The sequence below is a fragment of the Choloepus didactylus genome, chromosome 2 (genome assembly GCF_015220235.1).
Source record: "Choloepus didactylus isolate mChoDid1 chromosome 2, mChoDid1.pri, whole genome shotgun sequence".
NCBI lineage: Eukaryota > Metazoa > Chordata > Mammalia > Pilosa > Megalonychidae > Choloepus > Choloepus didactylus.
In genome coordinates, this window is record NC_051308.1 from 233,254,596 (window position 1) to 233,276,904 (window position 22,309).

Genomic DNA, 22,309 nt, shown 5'->3' on the forward strand with positions numbered 1-22,309 from the left:
TGCAGCCATGTTCTGCCCAGGCCCTGATTTATTTATTCCCCCCGTCCCCCTCCTCAGGCCTCCCGGGCACCTGCTCAGGAGGTCGTTGGCACTCCGCAGACGCTGGGCCTCACGCCGGGCATCCTCGTGGGCCTGGGTGACCCCGTCAGTCTTGTCCCGCAGACGCTGCAGCTGTTCCTCCAGGGCCCGGCGCTCACCCTCACTGTCGCCAAGCTGCTTCCGCAGCGTCCCCAGGAGGTCCTGGCTCGCCTCATAGCGCCCACGCATGTCCTGTGGCACAGGATCATGGGGTCTGAGGCTCCCCACCCTCCTCCCTGCCGGTTTCAGGGATGCAAACCATCCCACACTGAGGCCTGGGTAGGAGAGAGGGGCTGAGGGCCCAGGACTGGGCATCCCTCCCCTCCACTGTGCCCTCACCATCCTTCTGAGCCCTCAGCCCGGCCTCTGAGCCCCTGAATCCCTGGGTTCCAGGGCAACCCCAACCTAAGGCCCCAGGATCCCAGATCAACCCCCATACTCCTTCTCCTGGGCTCCACCTGGCACCCAGCTGCCTCCCCACCAGAGGGCTCCTCGTCTCGGCAGGCAGGTTCCACCCCCAGACTCCTCCTACCCTGGCTCCGATTCTGCCCCTACTTCCCAAGCTCCTCGCACCCTAGAATCTGATGCTTCTTCCCAGGTCTCTCCCCAGGGTCCGAGTCCCGTGGCTGTGTGGACACTCATCTCTTTCTACCAGGACTCCAGCTCCGCTTCAGGCCCCACCAGGCCCCGCCCACTCCGGGCTTGGATTCCGCCCCGAGCTCTCATGCCCCCTTTAGGACTCTCCTTTGCCCTTTCTCAGGGCTCTGGCTCCACCCGCAGGAGAGCGCCTCTGGGAGCGGGGAGGTGGGGGTGGTGGGAGTGGTAGGCCCCGCCCCCAGGACCTCGCCCAGTCCCACGGTGTTCTGGCTCCTCCCATGCCCCGCCCCCTGGACCCTGGCTCCGCCTCCCCGGGGCCCAGGCCGAGTCCTACCTGGACCTGCAGCTGGCGCTTGTGCAGGGCGGAGTGGATCAGGGCGAGGGTGGAGGAGTCGGAGCAGGCCGGGGACGGGCCTCGGCGCGGGGAACGGCCGCGGCCGGGAGAAGAGCGCCGCGGCGGGGACGGGGTCCGCGGGCCGGAGAGCCCCCGCAGGCTGCCATCCGACGTGTCCGCGGTGCGCTCCGAGCCGCTGAGCTGGACGCCGCTCTCTGTGTCCGACAGGACAGCCTGAGGGTGGGGGAGCAGAAAGCAAAGGCAGCCGCGGAGTCAGGGCGGCAAAGAAGCCCCGGCGAGGCAGTGGGACCGTCGAGGTCCCCTGCCCAGCTTCATCCGAAGTACTGCGGCACATTCCAAATTCCCTTCCTACAAGAAGGCTTCCTGATTCCACCTCTTCCACTCGCCACAGCCGATGAGGCCTCCACTTGCGGAGACATCAGTCAGCGTTTCTCACTGATGGGCCTGGCTGCTGACCGGGACCAGGTTGTGCTTCCCGGCTTAGACCCCTGCTCCCCGTGGGGCAGAGGGAGGGCCAGCCAACCACGTGCAATTCAGCCCAGAAACAGTGGCGGCCCAGGACCACCTGGCCTTGCTCTGCCCAGGGCCCCCACCCCTTCTGGCCTCTCGCCTCCCCCCTCCCATCTCACACCTGTGCCAGGTCCCTGAGGGTCTGCTGCAGCCCCTCTCCATCCTCCACCTCCAGGGCCGCCTGCTCCTGTAGCCGCAGAGACTCCTGGGGTGGGGTGGGGTGGGGGAGACAAAAAAGGGTGTCAGGGTCACTGCTCAGTCTGAACCGCCCCCCCATCCCAGCCCCCAATCCCCTCCAGGTGGTCTCCAAGGTCAGGCCTACAAGCCAGCTGCTTGGCAGCCCCCGCAGCAGCCCCCTGACCTCGGTGAACAGATGTGGCCCAGAGAAGCATAAGGTCCTGCCCCAGGTCACTCAGCCTGTTGGGGCAGAGCTGGACACAGAACCCACGCCAGGCCCCACCAAGAAGGGTGACTGACCCAGAGCGTGTCCCTCTGCTGGGAAGGCAGCTCAGTTCCAGGAGAAAGAGCCCTGCTTGTCTGGGAGCAAGCAGGCATGAGTTTGAGTCCCCTGCCTACTGGCTCTGAGACTCTGGACAAGCATTTCCTCCTTGGGCCTCAGTTTCCTGACCTGGGGGGAGGGGGGATGTAGCATGAAATGGGAAAAAGGAGGCAGTTGTACTGACTGCCAAACCTGGCCCACACTAGGCACTCAATTAAGGAGGGGTGAAACCCGTCGGAGTGGGACTCGCAGGGGTGGCCCAAGCAGCCCAGCCCTAAGCCTCGGGCCATGGCTCTGGCTGGGCCCCTCACCCCACCCTGCCACATCTCACCAGGGCCTCAAGCTTCTCAGTGAGGGCCTTGTTGACCTGATCCTTTTCCAGACTCTCATTCTGAAGGTGCTCTACGGTCAGGACCAACTCTGTCACTCTGCAAATGGGGGAGCAAGACAGGTGAATGGGGAGCCCACCCCAAGTTCTCTCCAAGTTTACCAGTTCCTTAATGCTTCCCCAAACCTGACGCAGGAACCCTAGGATCCACCTGCCTAGCTGTGTGACCTTGGGCAGGTCATTTCTCCTTCATGAGCCTCATCTGTCAAATGGACAGATGGGAATGAGGTCACCACCTGCTTTATCTCATGGGAAAGCACTTGGGGACTTGTCCAGGTCACAGGAGTTAGGAGCACAAGTTCTGGCATCAGAGGATGAACTGCTCATAATGTACCCTGGGCAATGCCCTCTGTACCTCAGTCTCCACCTCTGGCAAATGGGTCTGGGAAGACTGGCTAAGCTCACACAACGGAAGGGCCCACCCCTGGTGAACAGACGCTCCCTCCTCCCCACATCTCCAGGCACACCCTCTGCAGGGAGTCCTGCCTCACATGGTGCCTGCTAGGCCCCCACCTGGCTCTGAGGTCGGCCTTGTCCAGGTCACTTTGCACCTGCAGCTGGGCCAGGTCCTTCTCGCAGAGAACCTTGACCCGCCGCTGATCCTCCAGCTGGGCCTGTAGCAGGACCTGCTTCTCCAGGGCTGCCTCGGCCCGGCTCTCAGCCAGCCGCAGGCCAGTGCTCAGCCCCAGGCCAGCCTCCTGGATGGCCCGTGACGTCCGGGCCAGCTCCCCTCCCAGTTGCAGGAGGTCCCTGGCAGAGAGGGGATGGTTTGGGGATGGGATGAGAAGTGGGCATCCAAGTGCAAATTGAAACTACACAGGGATGCCATCTGTCACGTTCAGATTGGCACACACACACACAAAAGTCACAGAACACAGTGTGGGTGAGGCTGTGGGAAACCCTTTCACATACTGTGGTGGGAGGGTAAGTGGGTACGACCACAACAGAGGGCAATTAGGAAGGGCTCTGAAAACCATGAAGGCCTAGACCCTTTGACCCATCAATTCCACCCCTATGAATTTAATTTATCCTACAGGTTACTGCCTCAGTGCAAGGAAAATGATCTGTGTACAAGGTGATTCAATGTGGTTTTGTGTACATAAAAAATGCTGCTGACAACCTAAATGTCCATCAAAAGGGGACTGCTATAGATAAGTTATGAATTACGGCACACCCTTTCAGTGCAATGCTCTGTATCCCAGAAAAACAGAATGGGGACGCTCTTCCTGGCCTGATATGGAGCCACCTCCCAGTTATAACTATTAGGTGAAGAAAGCATCTTCAAGAACTGCAAATAAGAAATCCTACCAAGAATACAGAAAAGAGGTGGGAAAGGGAAATGTATATGTGTGTTTATGAGTGTGTGAGTTTGAGTGTGTGATCTGCTGTAGCTGCTTGTATAAAATAACCCTGGAAGGTCACTTAGGAAACTAGAGAGGAGGCGAGTGGCTGTGGCCAGGAGTGTGAGGGAGACTTTTCACTCTAAACCCATTCATATTCTTTGAAATTTGAAACATGTGAATGTGCAACTTGTTCAAAAGTAAAATATAATCTTTTAAAGTGCCAATTAAGAATGAAATATATTTTAAATACATCAAACATGTTAAATCTTTGTGTTGTGAATGAACTGTACCTGTGGGTATCCATTACTAACAAGGGGAAGTGCCTCATTACAGGAGAATTCCAGTTAACAATGAAGGAGCGACAGAAGGAGAAGAGCATGATTCTGCAACCACTGATGAATGTCTGAACTTGGCGCAGAGATTCGAGGGCATGTGAACATCATAAAAAGAAAAGCTACCAGGTGTAAATCGCCTCCTGATGGAAGAACAGACACCACTTTTGAGGGCGCCTTGCCCTTCCCCCAAAACAAACAAACTGAAAAAAAAAAAAACCTGAATCTGAATCTGGACAAGCCTTAGAGTCAATGTCCAACTTATAAGAAATACAGGGGACAGAGGAACATACTAAATGACACCACAGGAATGCAGCCAGCAAAATCCAGACTAGGAATCTCAAAGGACAACTGTCCCAGTTTCCTCAACAAATAAATTTTAAGAGGAAAAGAAGGGGGGGAAAGGAGGGTAGATTAAAAGAGACTTAGAAGACATATCAACCATCTATGGATCCTGATTCAAACAAACTGTAAAGATAGTGAAGCAAAACCATCTATGACATGTATGTGTCAACTGGAAATTCCAACCCTGAATGAAAAGTTGATGACATTTTTAAAATATTATTAATTTCAAAAAAGTTTAATGGAAAAAAGGAGACAAAATGATTTCCCTGCTTCTGGGCTCTCCCCACCAGCCTTGCCTGACCCTGCTGTCCAGCTGCCCATCCACGCCATTGTCAGCGCTCCTTGCTCAGAGGCCAAGCAGGACCTAGCTCCCCTGCTCAGGCTGACCCACAAGGCCCTCCTCTCCCATTTGACCTGCCCTTCACCTGCCCTTCGCTCCACCCCCACTGGCTGCCACTTTCCCCTGCCTCCAAGCCATTGTCTGTGCTGTTCCCTCTGCCTGGAGTGCCTTCAGCTCTGCCATTTAGAATCCTGCCCGTCCATCCAGGTGCAGTGAAAATTCTACCTCCTCCATGAGGGTCAGGTTTTTCTGACCCCCCACCCCCAACCCTCCTGAGTTTCTGGCACATTCTCTCTGCTCCACTTTCATATCTCTGACCACTCACTTCCCCAGACTAGAATGGGGGGGTGGGGTGTCTATGTCTTCTCATCACTAGAGATGGAGAGGTCCCTGGGAGCAGAAGCCAGGGGGTGCAGTGGATGAAAAGCAGGAGCTCCAGAATCAGATGGTCTTGGGTTCCAATCCTGACGCAGCTACTAATTTACAGCTGTGTGGCCTTGGGACGGTCACGCAGCCCTCTGAGCCTCGATGTCCTCATTTGTAAAACAGGATGTTATGACTGCTCCTACCTCACAGGGTAGGAGACAAAGTGTATAAAGAGCCTGGCCTGGGGCAAACCCCAGTAAATGCCAATTGCCATGATTGGGGTCATTGTGAATTCTGACAAGTCGCCTCTGTATCTGCACAGAGCCTGGCACACAGCAGGCACCTGCTCTGGTTCCTGAGTGGAGCTGATGGTAAGTTCAGCGTACAGGGTAGGGTGGCAGCCACTGCAGCTCCCCCCATACTGCCCCCTCTGCAGCTAGGCCTCACCTCTCGGTGTACATCTTCACCTCGTTCACCAGCCGCCGGACACCCACCACCTGCCTCCAGAGGAGGAGCAGACGGCTGTGCTCATTGCTGAAGTAGGCATTGAAGGACTGGAGGGAAGACACGGTTGAGTGAGGGGCTCTGGGCCCTAATACCCCCCACCTCCGACAGCCCTGGGAGGCACCGTCACCCAAGGACTGGGTCTTCCCGCGGCCAGCTCAGTCCTGGGTACAGAGCTGTGTGTCAGCACTGCCACAAACTGTGTTTCCACGAAGGGCAGAAAGTGCTGCGGATCCAGGTTTGCAACCCAGCTGCATGGCCTGGGACAGGTAACTTAACCTCTCTTTAAAATGGGAAAACAACAGCACCTGCTATCTATGGTTATCGTGAGGAATAAAAGGGAAAATGCCTGCCTGGCACATGGGATGTGCTAATAAAATTGGCCAGCTATGGTGACAACGATTTACCTTCCCTAACGTCCTCACCTGCCTAGGGCCCAGCCCCTCCCTCTCCAGACCTCGGAGTCCTCGGGGGTCCACCCCCAGCCCGCAAAGCCCACCTCCTCCTCACGCCTCCAGGCCGCCTCCCGCTGCTCCAGCTCCTCGCGGCTGCGGCTCCAGTCGCTGGTCACCTTGCGGATGTCCTCGCTCAGAGCCTGGTTGGCCGAGCCCGCCTGGTCCAGCTGCTCTCGGAGCATAGCGTTCACCTGGGCCAGGCTGGAGCTCCTGGGAGGGGAAAAGGGGGTTGGGGGGGGTCACCCTAGTCTCTCCCCAGACCCAGTGGGCATGTGTGCCCGGGGAGGTCCCCCTGCCAGCCAGTCGCCCGCCCCTACTGCGCACCCACCTCTGCTGCTCCTCCTGCAGCCGGATGAGGGCGCTCTCCAGGGCTTGGCTGTGCTCAGCATCCTGAATGGGAGAAGCGGGAGCATCATGTAGGGCACACGGAGGGACCTGCCTGCCCCTGCCCCACCCTGGCACCCACTCTCAGCCGCTGCTGTTCCAGCTCCGTGGTTCTCTCCAGCAGCTGCTGCTCCAGCTCTGTGCACTTCTTCTTGTACTGGAGGATCTGGGGGTGGGTAGGGAGTGGGTGGTTAGCTCCTGGGGTAGGGGTGGGGCAAAGTGAGCACATGGGCGGGCAGGCGCAGGAGTTGGTGGCCCTGACCTTGGCCTGCAGCCGCTGCACGAGCTGGGCCTGCCGCTGCTGGCCCTCCTGGTAGGCCTGCAGCTTGCGCCGGTAGGAGGCCTGCTCCTCCTGCAGCTGCCGCCGCAGCTCCACACTCTGCTGGGCCAGCCCCGTGGGCTCCTGCGTTTCCAGCTCCCCAGACTCCAGCCGCACAGCCTGCTCCAGCTGCAGGGAAGGGCCCTGGGTGAGAGTCCTGGGCCTCCGGGGAAGGCAGGCACAGGCCCCCACAAGGGGCGCCAGGCGGAACCCAGACCCACAATGCCTTGCAGGCTGCGTGAACGTGCACCCGGTGCACCCAAGCACATGCATGCATGCACAGGCTAAAGCAACCATACATGGACCCAGAGACCCGGCATACGGGGACACAGGTGGGGCATGCAGGGACATGCACAGGTGGGCCCACATACATAGATACACAGATGCATCTGGGTGTAAGCCTAGAGGCCCTCGTGCACCCTGTGCTCACCTCCAGAACTCTCAACCCTGTTGTGGTTTATGATTATTAGATTCATGTCCCACCCCCCACGCCTCATCCCCCGGTGAGTTCAGGAAAGCCTGGGCTTCTGCTCCCATTGCATCTCTGTTCCTAGAATAGTGACGGTGACTCATGCTCAGGAAATATTTGTTGAGATGATGAATGAATGGCACAACATAAGTGAACTTCAAAACAGAGGCAACCAGGCACCATGCCTATCTGAGCAAATAGAGACACACACATGTTGCACACGTGCCGTTTAAAACATCCCCTGGGCTGGCACAGGTGAGCTGCACTCGCTGCACACTCCACTTATATATACAGAAGGAAGCTTTGCAAAAAACGCACACAAATGCTCTAATAAACAACAGTGTTTGCTAACGTCCTCTCAGTCCCCAGCTGCCTGGGATTGGGGCTGAGGCACAGCCTGTTTCCCCCTCTCTCATAGCTCGGGAGAAGCCCAGGCAGCCCCTTCACCACCAGACTCCTGGGGACCCAGACGGGACACCTGCCTGGCGCTGGCTGTGAGGTGAGCCTCTGCCCTGCCCAGGTGTCCCCCCCACCCCCACCCCCACCATGGAACTCTCCATCTCCCCCCAGAGCACCAGATGTTCGGGGAGGTGAGGGAGGAGGTAGCTGAGGATGGGGAGGCCTGAGCGGAGGAGTGCGGGTGACACAGCCCAGGGAGACCCAAGGGGCAGGCTGGCCCCCCCATCTCGTCATCCACCTCCCAGAGCCTGGCTGGCTGCAGCCAGGGTGGCACGTCACACGCCCACCACGCCCTCCACACAGGGCCACGCAGGTCACCGGGAAGCTAACGGGAAGGGCAGCCGCCCTCACCTGCACTCACCTGGGGCCCGGGCAGGTTAGCGATAGGGACAGCAGCCCTCCAGGCTCGTGTCGACCCCATGCAACTAAAAGTCGCTCAATGAACAGGCGAAAGAGGTTGGGACAACCTCATCTCTACCCGCTCAACCCAGGGTTTAGTTTTACTGATAAATGCCAAAATTTTACACTCAAATTTTCTTAATCTAAAATGGCGATCCTCTAGAGCTAGGAGCATGTATTGTTCTTTTGGGGTTTTTAAAAATTTTGTTATAACTATACGTAGCATAAAATTTGCCATTTTTAAGTGGTTGCCAGTGGTATTCATTATGTTTACGATGTTGTGCAGCTGTCACCACCATCCATTAGCAAAACTTCTTCATCACCCCAAAGAGAAGCTCTGCTCCCCTCAGCAACACCTCCCCCTTCCCCCTCTCCCCAACCCCAGTGACCTCCAATCTACTTTCTGCCTCCAAGAATTTGTCTAATGCAGAAACTTCGTCTAAGTGGAATCATACACTCTCTGTCCTTCTGTGGCTAATTTATTTCAATCGGCATAATGTTTTCAAGGCCCATCCAGGTTGTGCATGTCGACAACGTTGCGTGTCTGGATGAGGTGGGCATCGGTGGTTGTGGGTCTGTGTTGAGGGCAGGGGTTAGGTTCGTCTCTGTGTATCACAGCATGTGTGTGTGTACAAGTTCATACATCTGCACAGGAGGGAGGTGTGTGTGTGAATGTAAGGGGGTGGGTCTGGGCTCGAGGTGTGTCTGTTGTCTGTGCGCATCTGTGTGTGCCTTTGTGGGTCCGATAGTGGGTCTGTGCTGAGTTGTACGCCTTTTGCTGTCTGCGTGCCTCTGTGAGACGGTGCATTGTGCCGCCTGCATTATGCAGTGTGACTGTTCATTGTGGCGACGTGTTCTGTGCGTCCCTGTGTAGTTGTGGGGGTGTGACCGTGGGGGTGGGTTGTATGGGGCACGTTCTTGAATCTGCCTGTTTCATGGGGTGGCCTTGTGTTTCTGTGGGTATCCGTGTGGGGTCTGCTTGCGTCAGTCTGCGTGCATCTGTGTTGGGTGTGTTTTGCACATCTGTGTGAACCCCGGTGCTATTTGCTTCTGTGCCTGAGTCAGGGTCAGGAAGAGGCCAGGCAGTGCACCCCCTCCCCCAGGCGCCGAGCCAGGCCCAGGCCGCTCCCCGCCACACCTCAGCCCTTTCCACAAACCTCACCCCCCACAAAACAGCCTTTCAATTTTACTTGAAATTCAAAAGGGAAGGAGGCTGCCACCAAGCCAGGGATGCAAGAAGTTTACTGTCTCCACTAGCAACAGGCCGCCTAGTTCTGCCTTCAATTCACTGGGCCCAGGTTGCCATGGACACTGGGGGTAGCCCAGGGGGTCTGTCCTCCAGACCCAAGGGGGATGCGGCCTCCCCCTCCTTCCCATTCCCAGCTGCCACGCCCCACACCTGCTCCTCCGGGACAGGAACAAGGGGGTGGACTGCCACAGGGACCCTGAGGTCCTATCCCAGTCCTGGGAGGTGGCCTCTGGGAACCTCTGCCTCAGTTTCCCTGCAGGCAGTCAACAGTACCCAGATCCTCACCTCGCCTCCACTTCCCACCCGAGGGATACTGTGGGGTGTAATGGGTCAGAACCACCTTACTGACTGTCCCCCAATCCAGACCCCCACACAACGGTTGTGGCCACAGGGGCAGGCCTTGCCCTCTTCAAGCCCAGGGACAAGGGGGCATAAGGGAGAATGCCACGGGACAGCAGAGGGTCAAGGCCAGGCCACCCAGGCCCTCAGCCCAGTTCCACCACTGCCCTGGGACCTAGCAAGTGCCCTCTCTGGGCCTCAGTTTCCCCATCTATAATAAGGTCTTGCCCTGGCTTTGATGTTCTCTGTGGACCCGCCCCTGGGAAAGGCCCTTGTGGTCCTTCTCATCCTATCTCTGTCCCCAGGTGGGGCCTTGCTCAAACCATCTCGGACAGAGGACAGTTCTGACACCAGGTCCCTTCAGCATGTGATTCTGGGGCCTCCTGAGGGAGTTTTCCAGATGATCGCAGATCCCCCTTGCTGCAGCCCCAGCCCCCAGCAGCTGTGTCTGAGCAGAGATGGGCACTGCCAACTCCCACCACCCAGGAAGGGCAGTGCTAGTCTCACTGTCAGTCAGAGATTGGCATTTGAGAGGCAGCTCCTGGGGGCCCTGGCACTGTACCAGGGGCCAAAAGAAGAGAGGACTAAATCAGGAGGGGGCTGGCTCAGGTCCCCTGTCACCACCAACAGTGCAGGACGCAGGCCACACCCCCTGCAAACCCTGGGAAAAACATGTCTTCATAGTGAATGCTAGGGGCCCCCACAGGCCCCCCACCCACTCCTCAGCAAGTTGCAACAAGTCAGAAGCTTATCCAGGCAGGCAGACACCAGGAGGCGGGTTACACCCCAAAGCCAGGCACAGAAATGCACAGCCCTTCCCAACACAGCGCACAAGCCCCAGCGTGGGCAGGCCCAGCTCAAGGGTCCAGGGGCCAAACTTGGCTCTGCCACCACCACTCAGGGGACCCTGAGCCAGGACCTGACCCTCCTAGGCCTCGATCTCCCCATCTGTAACATGAAAGGGCCACACTAGTTGATGTCTGAGGTCCCTTCCAGCTTTCCTGGGGACAACTGCCCCATGGGAACTCTCAGCCCAGTGTCTCTTCCCACACCCAGGAAGCAAAACTGCAATGCAGAGCCCTGGGCTGGGAGATGGGAGACCTGGGTCCTGGCCTTAACAGGGTGGTTGGTACACTAAACAAAAAGCCCCTAGCATGTGCCTGGCACGTAACAGGCTCTCAATAAACAGTCATCACTACTCACACGTCTCCCCTCGGCACACACGCATTGCTTCCTCGTGCAGCTCATTCACCAACTTTTGGCTGCCATCAACTCCCCAGGGACACCTCCTAAGAACCTGGGGGCCCAAAGGATTCAGCACACCCAGAAAATAATGCAGTCCTAGCTGGGTCCATACCAACCTCCTGCCCTGGGTGCCGGGCCCCCAGGGCTCTGCAGCACAGTCCCAGGGGATGGGAGTTCTGCCTGGGCTCAGGGACAGGACCAGCTTCTCCTTCCCTCCCTGGCTGGCTCTGGCACCCGGATGGGCCTGAGGACCCAGCCTGTGCCAGCACCCAGCCACTGCCTGACACCCAGGGCCCAGAGAGACCCGGAGGGGCAGGAGGGGTCTCTAAGGAAGGGTCTTGTTCTCTGTGTCCCCTAACCCCAAGCAGGCCCAGGACAGACAGGAATGGAACACTTCTATGCCAAGGGCTTTATTCCATTATCCCTTTAATCCATGTCGAACACCATCCCCACGGCTCAAAAGAGGCTCAGAGAGAGGAAGGGATTTGCTTGAGGCCATTCAAGTTGGAAGAGGCAGGATTTGAACCCAGGCTGGCCTGACTCAAGGGTCCCACCTTCTGGGCCCCAGGCAGCACCCACCCTCTCGCTGATGGCGTTGTACTTGATGGCGAGCTCGTCGCGATCGGCGCGGCTCTGGGCCAGCAGGTCCTCCACGCGGGACAGCTCTTGCTGCAGTAGCCGGTTCTCCTCCTGCAGCGACAGCAGCGACGCCATCTCCGTGGCCGGCAGCAGGGCTGGCAAGGAGGACAGGCACAGGGTTGATCTTCTGCTGGCTCCAGGGGGACAGACGCCCCACCCAGCACTTGGGACAGGAAGGCTGACCCTGGGGGCAGCCTGGGTGGGAGGGGGCACAGCCGCAGGCTGTGTGGACAGAGCTGAGGGGCAGGAGGGTGAGCAGGGAGAGGCCCAGAGCCAGACTAAAAGTGGACACTACTACTGCCGAAGAGTGGCCCCAGCAGGCCCAGGGCGCGCAAGAGAGAGGCTCGGAGAGGCCGTGAGTCCTAGTTCCTTCCTTCTCCATTTACTCTGCTTCTTTGGGCCTCAGTTTTCCTGATCTGTAAAGTGGGTGTGCCCGGTACTATAAAGTAAGTACCCAGACCCTGCCAGGCAAGTAGGAAAGCCTCACTCAGGAAAAGGCCTTTAGGTAACTTCTGAAGTTGGGGCTCAAGGTCGTGCAAGTCAAGTTGTGAGGAAGAAGGAGGAAGAAGAAGAGGAGGAAAAGAAAGAGTAGAGGGAAAAGCAGAGGTGCCCCCTCCTGTGAGCTCCTCTCCCACTCAGGACACGGGTCAGGGGCTCCAGGCAGCCACGGCCTGCAAGGTACTCTAAGTGTCTCCCCGTCTGGGGCCCCCAGGGGCTCTAACATCTCTGGTCCTCCCGAGGAGAGGGCCTGTCCCTAGCCCAGCAGCGAGCAGAGCACCGAAAACACCATCAAGGAGTGCGAGCTGCAAACATGCCAGCTCAGACCGTCAGACCACACGGTAAGGTGGGGTGGGATGCCCACCAGGAAAAGCAGGGGCCCAGCAGTCCCCTGCTGCCCCACGGACATCTGCAAAGCCCTGGTCTGAGCTGAGCTGCCCTCTCCCTGTAACCTCCAGTTCAGTCAACTCACACCTTCCCTGGGAGGGAATACGGGTTTGGGGTTCGAGTCATCATGGCAGGCTACAGGCAAGCAGGGAGGGGATGCTAAGCCCTTCCCTTTTGCTGCATCACATGGAAAGCAAGTCTGGGCAAATGAAACTGCCACTCTGAGCCTCTATTTCCCCATCTGTAAAATGGGTCCTTCCATCAGAGGGTTGTGCCTGACTCAAAGTAAGTATTCAAGAAATGAAAGTAGAGTTATGATGATCATTCCTGGCTGCTGAGGAGGAGGTGAGAAGAGGTGGAATGGGGAGGTGGTACCTGGGCTCTCGGGCTGGCAGAGGCTGCGGGTGATAACCTCTCGGATGCGGGCGGGCAGGCGGACGGGCTGAGAGTCCTGGGCCGGGTCCTGCACCGTCAGGCCCTTCTCCTGGCCCAGCCCGAGGACACTGTTCTCCAACCTCTGTGGGGAGAGAAACGGGGTCTGTGGGGGCCTGGGCTCCCAGGAGATGGGCAAAGTCCTGCCACCCAAGATGTGGGTGCCCAGGAGACCCTCTCAGGAAATCTCCAAGTTGGAGAAAAGCCTGGGGGTTAGAATCAGCAAATAGCCCCAGGGAGGGGAGTTTCATGAGCCCCCCACCTCATGGGCCAGAGAAGGGGCCAAAACACCCCACGAACACCATGGGGTTGGGGGGCAGCACAGAGCGTTGGAGGCTCCAATCCAGCGCTGGCCCAGAAGGTGGACCCTGTGCTCTTCACCCTAAAATCTGGAAGTAGGCGCATCCCCCAGGGCATGGGATAAGGAGGGGCCACAGCAGCTGAGCCCAGAAGTTGTGAGCCAGGACCCCTGAGCATCCCACACCCACCACAGCCTCTCCCACCCCTCGACCCCCAAGATGCACTCACCCTCCCCCACTCCTGCTAGGTCTGTGTGCCCTGTCCTGGACAGGGTGTGCACCCCCACCCCCAGGACCCACCTGGATAACCGTCTCCAGCGCCAACTGGGTCTCCAGCGACCCCTCCAGCCCCCAGCTCATTGGGGGGAGGGGTTAGGCACCCCTCTTGCCCCTTCTCCTGGGTCCCGGAGGCTAGCTCAGCCCTCCAGCCCCTCAGCCACCACTCTGCAGAGCACTGGGCAGATTAGGCTTAAATCCGGTGGTGCCCCATGTGACCAGGGAGGTGGGAGGAGCGGGTGGGGGGCGGAGGGGAGGAGGAGGGGAGGGGAGAGAAGGGGAGGGAGGAAAGAGGATAAAAAAAGAGAGAGGGGAGGAGAGGGGAAGAGAGTGGAGACACAGAAGAATGGAGGGAAGGGAGGGTACCGGAGGTGAGGACCCCATCCCCTCACTCTCTACTCTTGGCGGACTGCTGGGTTCTGGAGTCCTCCAAGCCCCAGGGGTGGGGTCAGCACCCAGGGAAAGGCCAGAGTCCCAGGTCTGGGGAACCATCTTCACTGACCCAGAACTAGGGTCACGTGGGTTGCTAAGAATGTGAGATTGACAGGGTGCTGGGACGTTTTCCCACATCAGGTGCAGAACAAAGAACACGAGCTGTGGTATCACCCAAAACCAGGCAGGGCACCGCACCCTGACTGGCTGTGTGCCGCTGGGAAAATGGCTTTGCCTCTCTGAGTGTTAGTGTCCTCAAGAAAGCTGTGGTAATACTGGCCCCCCTCTTGGAGTTGTCTGGGGAATTAAACAAAGTGTCATGTGTGCATCACCAGCATAGGGCATGGGCCGGGCACAGAGTGAACATTTGATAAATACTGATTTCCTTCCTTTGAAAATCTCAAATGCACAGTCCCTATCCCCCAGGGCCCAGGGGCTCCGAGGTCCACCCACCTCTGTCTGCTGTCCCTTCCCAGTGGCAAGGACGCTAAGGGGCTTAGTGGTCAGGCCCACATGTCCCTGAATTGGGGCCAGGTCAGGGGTCACATCCTGAGACCCAGCTCTGCCCGCCGTTGGCACTATGATCGAGGACAAGTTTCCTCTCTGAGCCTCAGTTTTCTCATCTATAAATTGGGAACAACAGCACCTACCACACAGGGTTATTGTGAGGATTAAATGAGTTGCCAGGTGCAAGGGGCTTAGAACCAGTGTGTGGTGAGTGGTGGGTGAACGGGAGTTTCCATCTTCCTCAGCATCACGCGTGGGGCTCTAGCCACCCCTCAGCCCTCAGGGCTCCCTCAGCATCTTTTGCTGCTGCACCTTTGCCTACTCTTTCCCAGGAAGCACCCCCAGCCTGTTCCCAGCCTTCTGGACCCACCCATGCCCACCTCCTGCCCCCACAGGCCTGCCTCTTGTCCCCAAGGGCAATCACTGTGATAACACTCACCCAGCACCTACTACGTGCTACGCCCCAGAGGGGTATAATCACCTCTTCTCATTAAATCCTTGCCTCCACCCGTTTCCAGATGAGAAATTTGAGGCTCAGAGAGGTTGGGACTCCTACCTATCCACGGGGACATGCTGCTGGGAAGTGGGGAGACCAAAGCCCAAGTCACTGGGCTGTGCAGCCCCCTAACAATGCCTCAAGGGCAGGGCTGGGCCATTTGCACCCCAGGGCTCTACCGGTGTGTCCAGGTCAGCCCCAGGAATGCAGCAGGCGCTGCTTGCATGCACATCTCTCCCTGCCCCACCCCCCCCACCCCAAACCGGGGAAACTGTCCCCTGCAGATCAAGAAATGGAAAACAGGAAACAGGGCACACCAGGACAAGGAGATGAGCCCCCCAAGTTGCCATGGCAACCAAGGCCCCATTTAAGTGAAACTGAACATGGCCAGGGGCAGAGAGCAACTACCACACAACTGAGGGACCCCTCCATTCCCAGATAGCCTCCAGAACCCCCTGACAGGCTACACACTCCTGACCACAGGGGAGGGGGCGCCAACACCCCTCGGCTTGTGCCTCCACCCTTGGGAACCCAGCTTTGTAGTGGGGGGTGGGGTGGGGAAGCTAATGTGCTTGGTGAAATGAACTGAATTATTCTGAGCCTCCCTCCAGCCAGTGCCCTAAGGGATGGGGGAAGGAGGCAGGATGTGGGCACCAGGGCACTGGGTGATACCAACCCCCAAAGTTCTCCTCCTAGAGTCCTACTGGGTGTCATAGATCCCAAGAATCCACATCTAAACTTTGTATGTATGTATGCTTTTCTCACATCTGCAGCTTACATCGAATTCTTGAAAAAATGATCGGATTCCTCATAGGAAAGGACTGGGTGTTAGAGCTTCACCACCTGACTGCCTGGTCTCCATTCCTGGCTATTGTAGTCCCCAAGCGGACACGCATCTGCCCAGAACCCGGTCCTCACTTAGGTTTGCATAAAAATCACCAAGGAGCAACTCAGACTGACCCGCACAGGGGGCCTCAGGCCCCATTTTGGGAACCCAAGGGGCGAAAAGCCGAAATCCCTGCACAGCTTCTCAGAGCACAGGCTCCTGCTGGCTGTACCATCTTGGGCAACTCAATGAACCACACTGGGCCTCAGTTTCCTCATCTATAAAATGGACGTACTTTCAACTCAGCGGGGCTGTAATGAAGATGAAACACATCCCACGCGAGTTGGGCAGGCCGTGCCTGGCACAGAGAAAGCCTCAGTAAAGAATCTGCAGCTCTCACAGTTGGGAAAGGCCTCCCACGGCAGCCGCGGCCCCGTGGAGCAGGGACCCCGGAGCGGGGCGGATTTTGTCCGGCCTCTGCAGGCCGCTGCGCCCGGCCAGGCCCCGGCCTCGCCGGCTCACCCCAGGCCGCGAGAATCTGGCCCGGATCTGGGGCAGGACGGAAGGCAGACGTCGGGCCGGCAGCGGCGGGAGGACGCCGAGCGAGTCCTGAGCGCCCCCAGGGGTCCCCGGGGACGGCGGCTCCAGCCCCCACCCCCCACGCGCGGGCTCGTTTCCCGCCGCCGGCGCGCGCCGCAACCTCAGCCCCGCGTCCTGCGCCTGAGCGCGCCCCGCCGCCTCCTCCCGCCGGGAGCGCGCGCCACATCCCGTGCGCGCGGCCCTGGCCCCTTACCTCCGCGCGCTGTCGCCGCCTCCGCCGCCGCCGCCGAGGCCGAGCGGGTCGGGCTGGGCGGGGCCAGGAGCTCTCGGCGCGGGAAGGGGAGCGGGAGGGCGGAAACCACGCCGGCACCGCCCGCGTTCCCGCGTCGCCCGGGTCGGAGGGCGCGCCCCCGGGGCCGGGGGCGGGGCCGGGCAGGAGTGAGGCTCCTGCGGGCACCGTTATTAAGCTGTTAACTGGGAACCCAGCGCTGTGCCTTTCATGCACAATCGCATTTACTGCTCTGGACATCCCAGCAGAGAGGGATTATTAGGTCCTTTTGCATAAACGGGAAACTGGAAGTTAAGCCAGGCGCCCAAGGTCACGCAGCTGCAAGGCGGCAGCGCAGGATTGGAAACCGGGCCCCGCTGCGAGGAGTCGCGCTGCCGGGCTCGGTCTCTGCCTGGCATTAAATCCCTGAACTGCCCTCAGATAAGGACCCAACCAGAGAGGGGGATTCCCTGCCCGGCCCTCAGATCCCATAGCAGCCCTATTGAAGCTTCATTTATTAGACATGTTGGGGAGAGTGTCTTTGTTGTCCTAATTTTTGTGCAACCTGTGCACCTAAAAATGGTGGAACCCCATCTCTTCTCACAAGCTTATGTGAGTCCCCTAAAAGGGACTGGAGCAAGAGCATGGAGGAAACTGTGCCTTCAGGACTAAAGAGCCCGGCAAGGTTTGCTGCCCATTTGCACTGAAGTAGGTTACACTCTTCCCCTCACTGGGCCTTGAAGGCATGGGATCAAATCCTTCATATGCAAAGGAGGAGGTGGCCTGAACCTCCAGGACTGAGGAGGGGTGTGCTTTGTTTGGAAAAGCATGTTTATTTTTGTGCTTTAATATTTGGAAAACAATAAATACCCAGAAAGAAAAACTAGCAGGCTGGAGCTGATGCTTGTACATTTCCCAGATGGTAGAAGGGAATAAGTGTGAATTTTTTTATCAAAGGGGAACCTGGTTGTAACATCTGAGGGACCCTGGGCTAAAGGACACCAGTGTGCCCCTCAGGCTCTGACACACTCAGGGGAAGTTCAGGGGTGCAGGAAAGGTTGTGGCCTGGGACAGGGCTGGAGACAAGGGGTCAAGAGAGAATGGGGCAATCTTTGGAGGTTGGGGTGAAGAGGAGGCTGAAGTTGGGAGGAGAAGGGCAAAGTTCCCCTGAGGACCCCCTGAACGGCAGAAGGAGAGCTGATGCTGCCCCATCTGGAGTCTCCAGACCTGCCAGCACCCTACCCTGACCCTGACAAGCACATAGCTTCCCCAGTCCAATTGTGATCCTGTCTGTTCCCGGGGGTCCTCACTCCGGGACCTCGCCCACTCCTTGGAGCACCAGTGTCTGGTTGCAGGTCCCCCTCCCTGCTGCTCCCTCTGCACCAGATCTCTCTTGATGGTGGGTACCTGCACCTCCCAGGTGGCCTGTGCTGGCTGCTGCTGCTTACGTTTTCTCATTCTGTCCACAGTCCTCTGTGAACATTTCTGTGGAGCAGGTCCTAAGGTTATCTCCATTTTACAGATGAGACAGGCCCAGAGAGGTTGAGTCACTTGCCCAAGGACACACAACAGAAAGTTCAGTGGCTTCCAATCCCAGGCTCTTTCCTCTATACCATGCTGCCTCACTTAAGATTTTGGGTGGGACAACAAACATAGCTCCTCTCTACTTGACCCTCCTGCCCCCAAAGCCCATAGGCAGCTAGGCATATACTTACAAAGTCTCCTTAGGAGACCTCCAGCTCCCCTCTCTGTCAAAGAGGCTGGGTCCCCTGCTGTGCTGACTCCATGGCACAGTGTGGCTCACCCTGGCCTGTGGTCATTTGAATCCCAGGGCTGCCACTCACTGGTCACCCTGCTCCATCACCAGGTGGTGCCCAGCCAGGGACCCCAAGGCCAAAAGAGAGTTGTGCCAGGTGCTCACCTGCTCCTCATGGAGGGTTTTAAATCTGCAACTCAGGTAACTGGGAAACAAGTGGCCAGAGTTACCACCCCCAAGTTGCTAGGGCCAGTCACCTGCCAAATCCTGATGGTAGACTAGATTGGACTCTGCTCACCATCAGCAAAACCACATTAACCAGGAAGCTTAGAGGATGGGCGTTCTGTTTAACTGGATTCGCTGACTATCTGAAGGCTAACTTGGAAAGTCTTTCTAAAATGTCTGGCTTCAATAACAGGAAGTTAGAAAAACTTAATGTCCAGCAATAGAGGACGGTTTATACAAATCATGGGTTGGCCATATAATGGAATACCATGAAATCATTCCAAATGTTACAGAAGAACGTTTAACAGTCGGAGAAACGGCTACATTAATGAAGGGATGCAGATCAGTAGTACAGAATAAGTTCATCTTTGTAAAAGAAAAATAAACTCTACATATACGCATAAGGAAAAGATGGGAGATGGGAAGAAAAGGCACTAAATTGTTAACTGTGGCTATCTCTTGGTGTAGATGACAGGTGCTCTTTTAAATGCAGATTTTCTTTCTTTGAAAGGATGGTATTTTACATGGTTCAAAATTGAAATAGTACAGAAAATTATATAGCGAAAGTAAGTGTCCCTTTCATCCTGTCTCCCAGCCACCCAGTTCCACCCCCACCCTCCAAAGGCAACCAGTGCTTTCTTGCATATCTTTTCAGAGATATTTTATGTTTATCTACAAGTATATACATTTTCCCTTGCCATTTTTCATGCGAAAGAGTATATTATATATCCCCTTTGGTCTGCACCTTGCTGATTGCCCTGAATATGGCTTAGTAATCATTCCCTATCAACATATAGTTTTTCATTCTTTGTTTTCCCAGGGATCTAGTATTCCACTTTATGGATGTGTCTGAATTTATCCTTTATAGACAGCCATTATAGTAGGCAGACTTATAAAAGGGCCATCAACAATCCCCGCCTCCTGATATCCACCCTCTCGGGTAATCACCTCCCCTTGAGTAGGGCCAGACCTGTAACTTGTTTGTTACCAACAGAATACAGCCAAGGTGATAGATGTCACTTCTAGGAATAGGGCTTTGCCCCATCTTGCTGGCATGCTGTCTTGCTCTTTGACAAAGGAAGCTGCCAGTTGTGAGCTATGGAGAGGTCCATAGAAACTGAGGGTGACCTCAAGCCAACAACCAACAAGGAAGTGAGGCCTTAAGCCCAAAACCCCACAAGCAACTGAATCCTGTCAACAACCACATGAGTGAGCTCCACAGGGATCTTTTCCCCATCTGGCCCTAAGATGACACTTCAGCCTTGGCCAACAGTGATCACAGCTCATGAGAGACCCTGAGACAGAGGACCAGCTGCCTGACCCACAGAAAGTGAGATGGTAAATGTGTGCTGCTTTAAGCCAAGTTTGGGGTGATTTGTTACTCAGCAACAATTAAATATAGACAAAGGCTATTCCCAATCTTTTGCTATGACAAATGGTATTACAGATGATTATAACATTCTTTGTGTTTTTCTGTTTTCAAATTTAACTGCATTGTATCTGTGATCAAAAAAAAATATTAAAGTGTCTGTCTGCAGTCATGTTGTAGTGGGGAAAAGCTGGTTGTCATCTCCTCCTTGCTTGGTTCACTCTGCCGCAGAGCATTGGATCTTCACATCACTCCCTGCTCAGAGAAATCAAGGTCTATTGAGTGCCTACTGTGTGCATCGTGCACTTCAGTGTCTTCCAATCACCTGTGGAATAAAGCCTCACCCCGTGGCCTGTGATTCGATATGTGCCGTATTATGACTTTCTTAGTTGATATAGAAGGGATGGTATAATGGATTCAATCGTGTCTTCCACAAAGACACATTCAAGTCCTAACCTCTGGTCTTGTTGGTGTGAACCTATTTATAAATAGGATCTTTGAAGATGTTATTAGTTAAGGTGAGGTCAAGCTGAAATCAGGGTAGGCTTTAATCCAACATGACTAGTCCTTATAAGCAGAGGAAATTTGTACACAGGAGTAAGAGACACACAGGGACAGACAGCAAACTGACAGAGGTAGAGATCGAGTTACGGATTGCCACCATCACCACTTTGGAGAAAGCCTGATTCTGCCAACACTTTGATTTTGGACTTCTAACTTCCCAAACTGTGAGAGAATAAATTCCTGTTGTTTAAGCAACTAGTCTGTAGTAATTGTTAAAACGGCCCTAGCAAACTAATACAGATGAGAACGCCCATGTATTTAGCAGGTCCTAGATGCCGGGCCCTGTAGGCAGCACCTCTCAAGAGGCAATCAGCCTGACTGAAAGCATGGATGCTGGAGCCAGACTGCTTGCATTCAGTATCCAGCTCTGCCACTTGCCAACTAGGTGCTTTGGGCAAATTACATCGTTTCCCTGTGCCGCAGTCTTATCATTTATAAAATACGGATGAGTGTCCACCTCATAGAGCCAAGTGCATAGAACAGGCCTAGCACAGGCTCAGCACTACGTAAGCAATAGCTACTATCATCGTAAAGGAGGAGAAAGTAAGGCTCAAAGGGGCACGTGGAGTGACCTCCCAAGGCCAAAGAGCAGTAAATCTGTCCAGAATCTCTTTCCCACACTGATTTCTACCGCAACTACCCTTTGCTTACCTCTCAAATATCTATTGCTGCATAGCAACATTACCACAAACTTAGTGGCTTAATGCAACACGCAGTTATTAGCTGTTTCTGTGGGCCAGGAGTCTGGACGCAGCTTAGCTGGGCCCTCCACAAAGCAGCAATGCGGTGTTTTAAGCCAGGACCGGGGGCTCATCTGAAGGCCTAACTGGAGGAAGATCTGCTTCAGGCTCATGTGGTTGTTGGCAGCATCTGGTTCCCTGCAGACTGCCAGCCCTAAGGGCCCGTTTCTTGCTGACTTTGGGCTGGAGGCCGCCCGCAGCTCCTTGCCATGTGACCCTCTAGGCCAGCTCACCACAAGGCAGCTTGCTTCTTCAGAGCCAGCAAGGGAGATTCTCAGTGAGACACGCTGCAAGTTCAGGGAACATGATCACGGAAGTGACAACCCATCATCTTTGTTGTATTCTATTGGTTAGAAGTCACAGGTCCAGCCCACATTCAAGGCGAGGGGGCTAAACAAGGGCATGAGAAGGTGGGGACGGGGGGTGGGAGCACCTTATGATTGTCTGCCACACCTCTCAGTATATCCAAATCCTCCCATTGAACAAAAGCAGCTCATGTCTCAGAAACCCCAAACTCAAAGCCCATCTCCTACCATCTATTTTATCCACCCCTGCTGCTAACCCCACCAATTTGTAAGCTCCAGTCATGGCTTTAACTTAAGAGATGTCTGGTCTGTTTTACTGGGGGTTGCCTGGAGACACCAACCCTGTGGCGTTTTTTTTTCAGCTGAGATTCCCGTTAATGATGGAGAGCATGAAACTGCCCTCATCAGACCCCTCTTCAGGTTAGATTCCTCTTCAGCTGTCTCCTCCTCAGCAAGACAATTAACGGTGCTGGGTGTGTTACCTGATTCCAGGTACCATTAATTAAGGTTAAACTATACAGTGGGCACCTGCCAGTGCTTTACATGCCTCACCTGAGTGACACTCAGAGGTTAAGGAGCCTGAGATCACATATCTAAATGGACCAACTAGACCCGAAGCCCAGGTGTCTCCAGAACCCAAGCACTTACCTTCAACAGTATTTACTACTTCTAATTCAGGGTTTCCTCTAAGTCTAAGCTTTCTCATTCCCAGCCTTCAAGCACTTATGAAGAAGTAACTCACTCCAGTTAAGTAACAGGATATAAACAGATGAAA

The 22,309-nt window shown here is 55.9% G+C and overlaps 1 protein-coding gene across 7 annotated transcripts in view; it reads right to left on the reverse strand.

The window, feature by feature from the left end:
• Nucleotides 1–16,640, reverse strand: part of CROCC (ciliary rootlet coiled-coil, rootletin) — a 40,590-nt gene extending 23,950 nt beyond the window's left edge. The window contains exons 1-13 of one of the 7 annotated variants that reach the window (XM_037828392.1): nt 16,561–16,640; nt 12,875–13,016; nt 11,555–11,709; nt 6,759–6,944; nt 6,579–6,662; nt 6,441–6,502; nt 6,157–6,322; nt 5,601–5,707; nt 2,941–3,177; nt 2,371–2,467; nt 1,662–1,745; nt 1,010–1,243; nt 71–270 (exon numbers count right to left, since the gene is read on the reverse strand). In XM_037828392.1, coding sequence (XP_037684320.1) covers nt 71–270; nt 1,010–1,243; nt 1,662–1,745; nt 2,371–2,467; nt 2,941–3,177; nt 5,601–5,707; nt 6,157–6,322; nt 6,441–6,502; nt 6,579–6,662; nt 6,759–6,944; nt 11,555–11,689 — 1,592 coding nt within the window. In that variant the 5' untranslated portion in view covers nt 11,690–11,709; nt 12,875–13,016; nt 16,561–16,640. Of the gene's footprint in view, nt 1–70; nt 271–1,009; nt 1,244–1,661; nt 1,746–2,370; nt 2,468–2,940; nt 3,178–5,600; nt 5,708–6,156; nt 6,323–6,440; nt 6,503–6,578; nt 6,663–6,758; nt 6,945–11,554; nt 11,710–12,874; nt 13,017–13,530; nt 13,925–16,560 lie in introns of those variants that run through there. The other 6 variants (XM_037828390.1, XM_037828389.1, XM_037828393.1 and 3 more) reach the window with 6 other exon arrangements.
• Nucleotides 16,641–22,309: the final 5,669 nt, after the last annotated feature.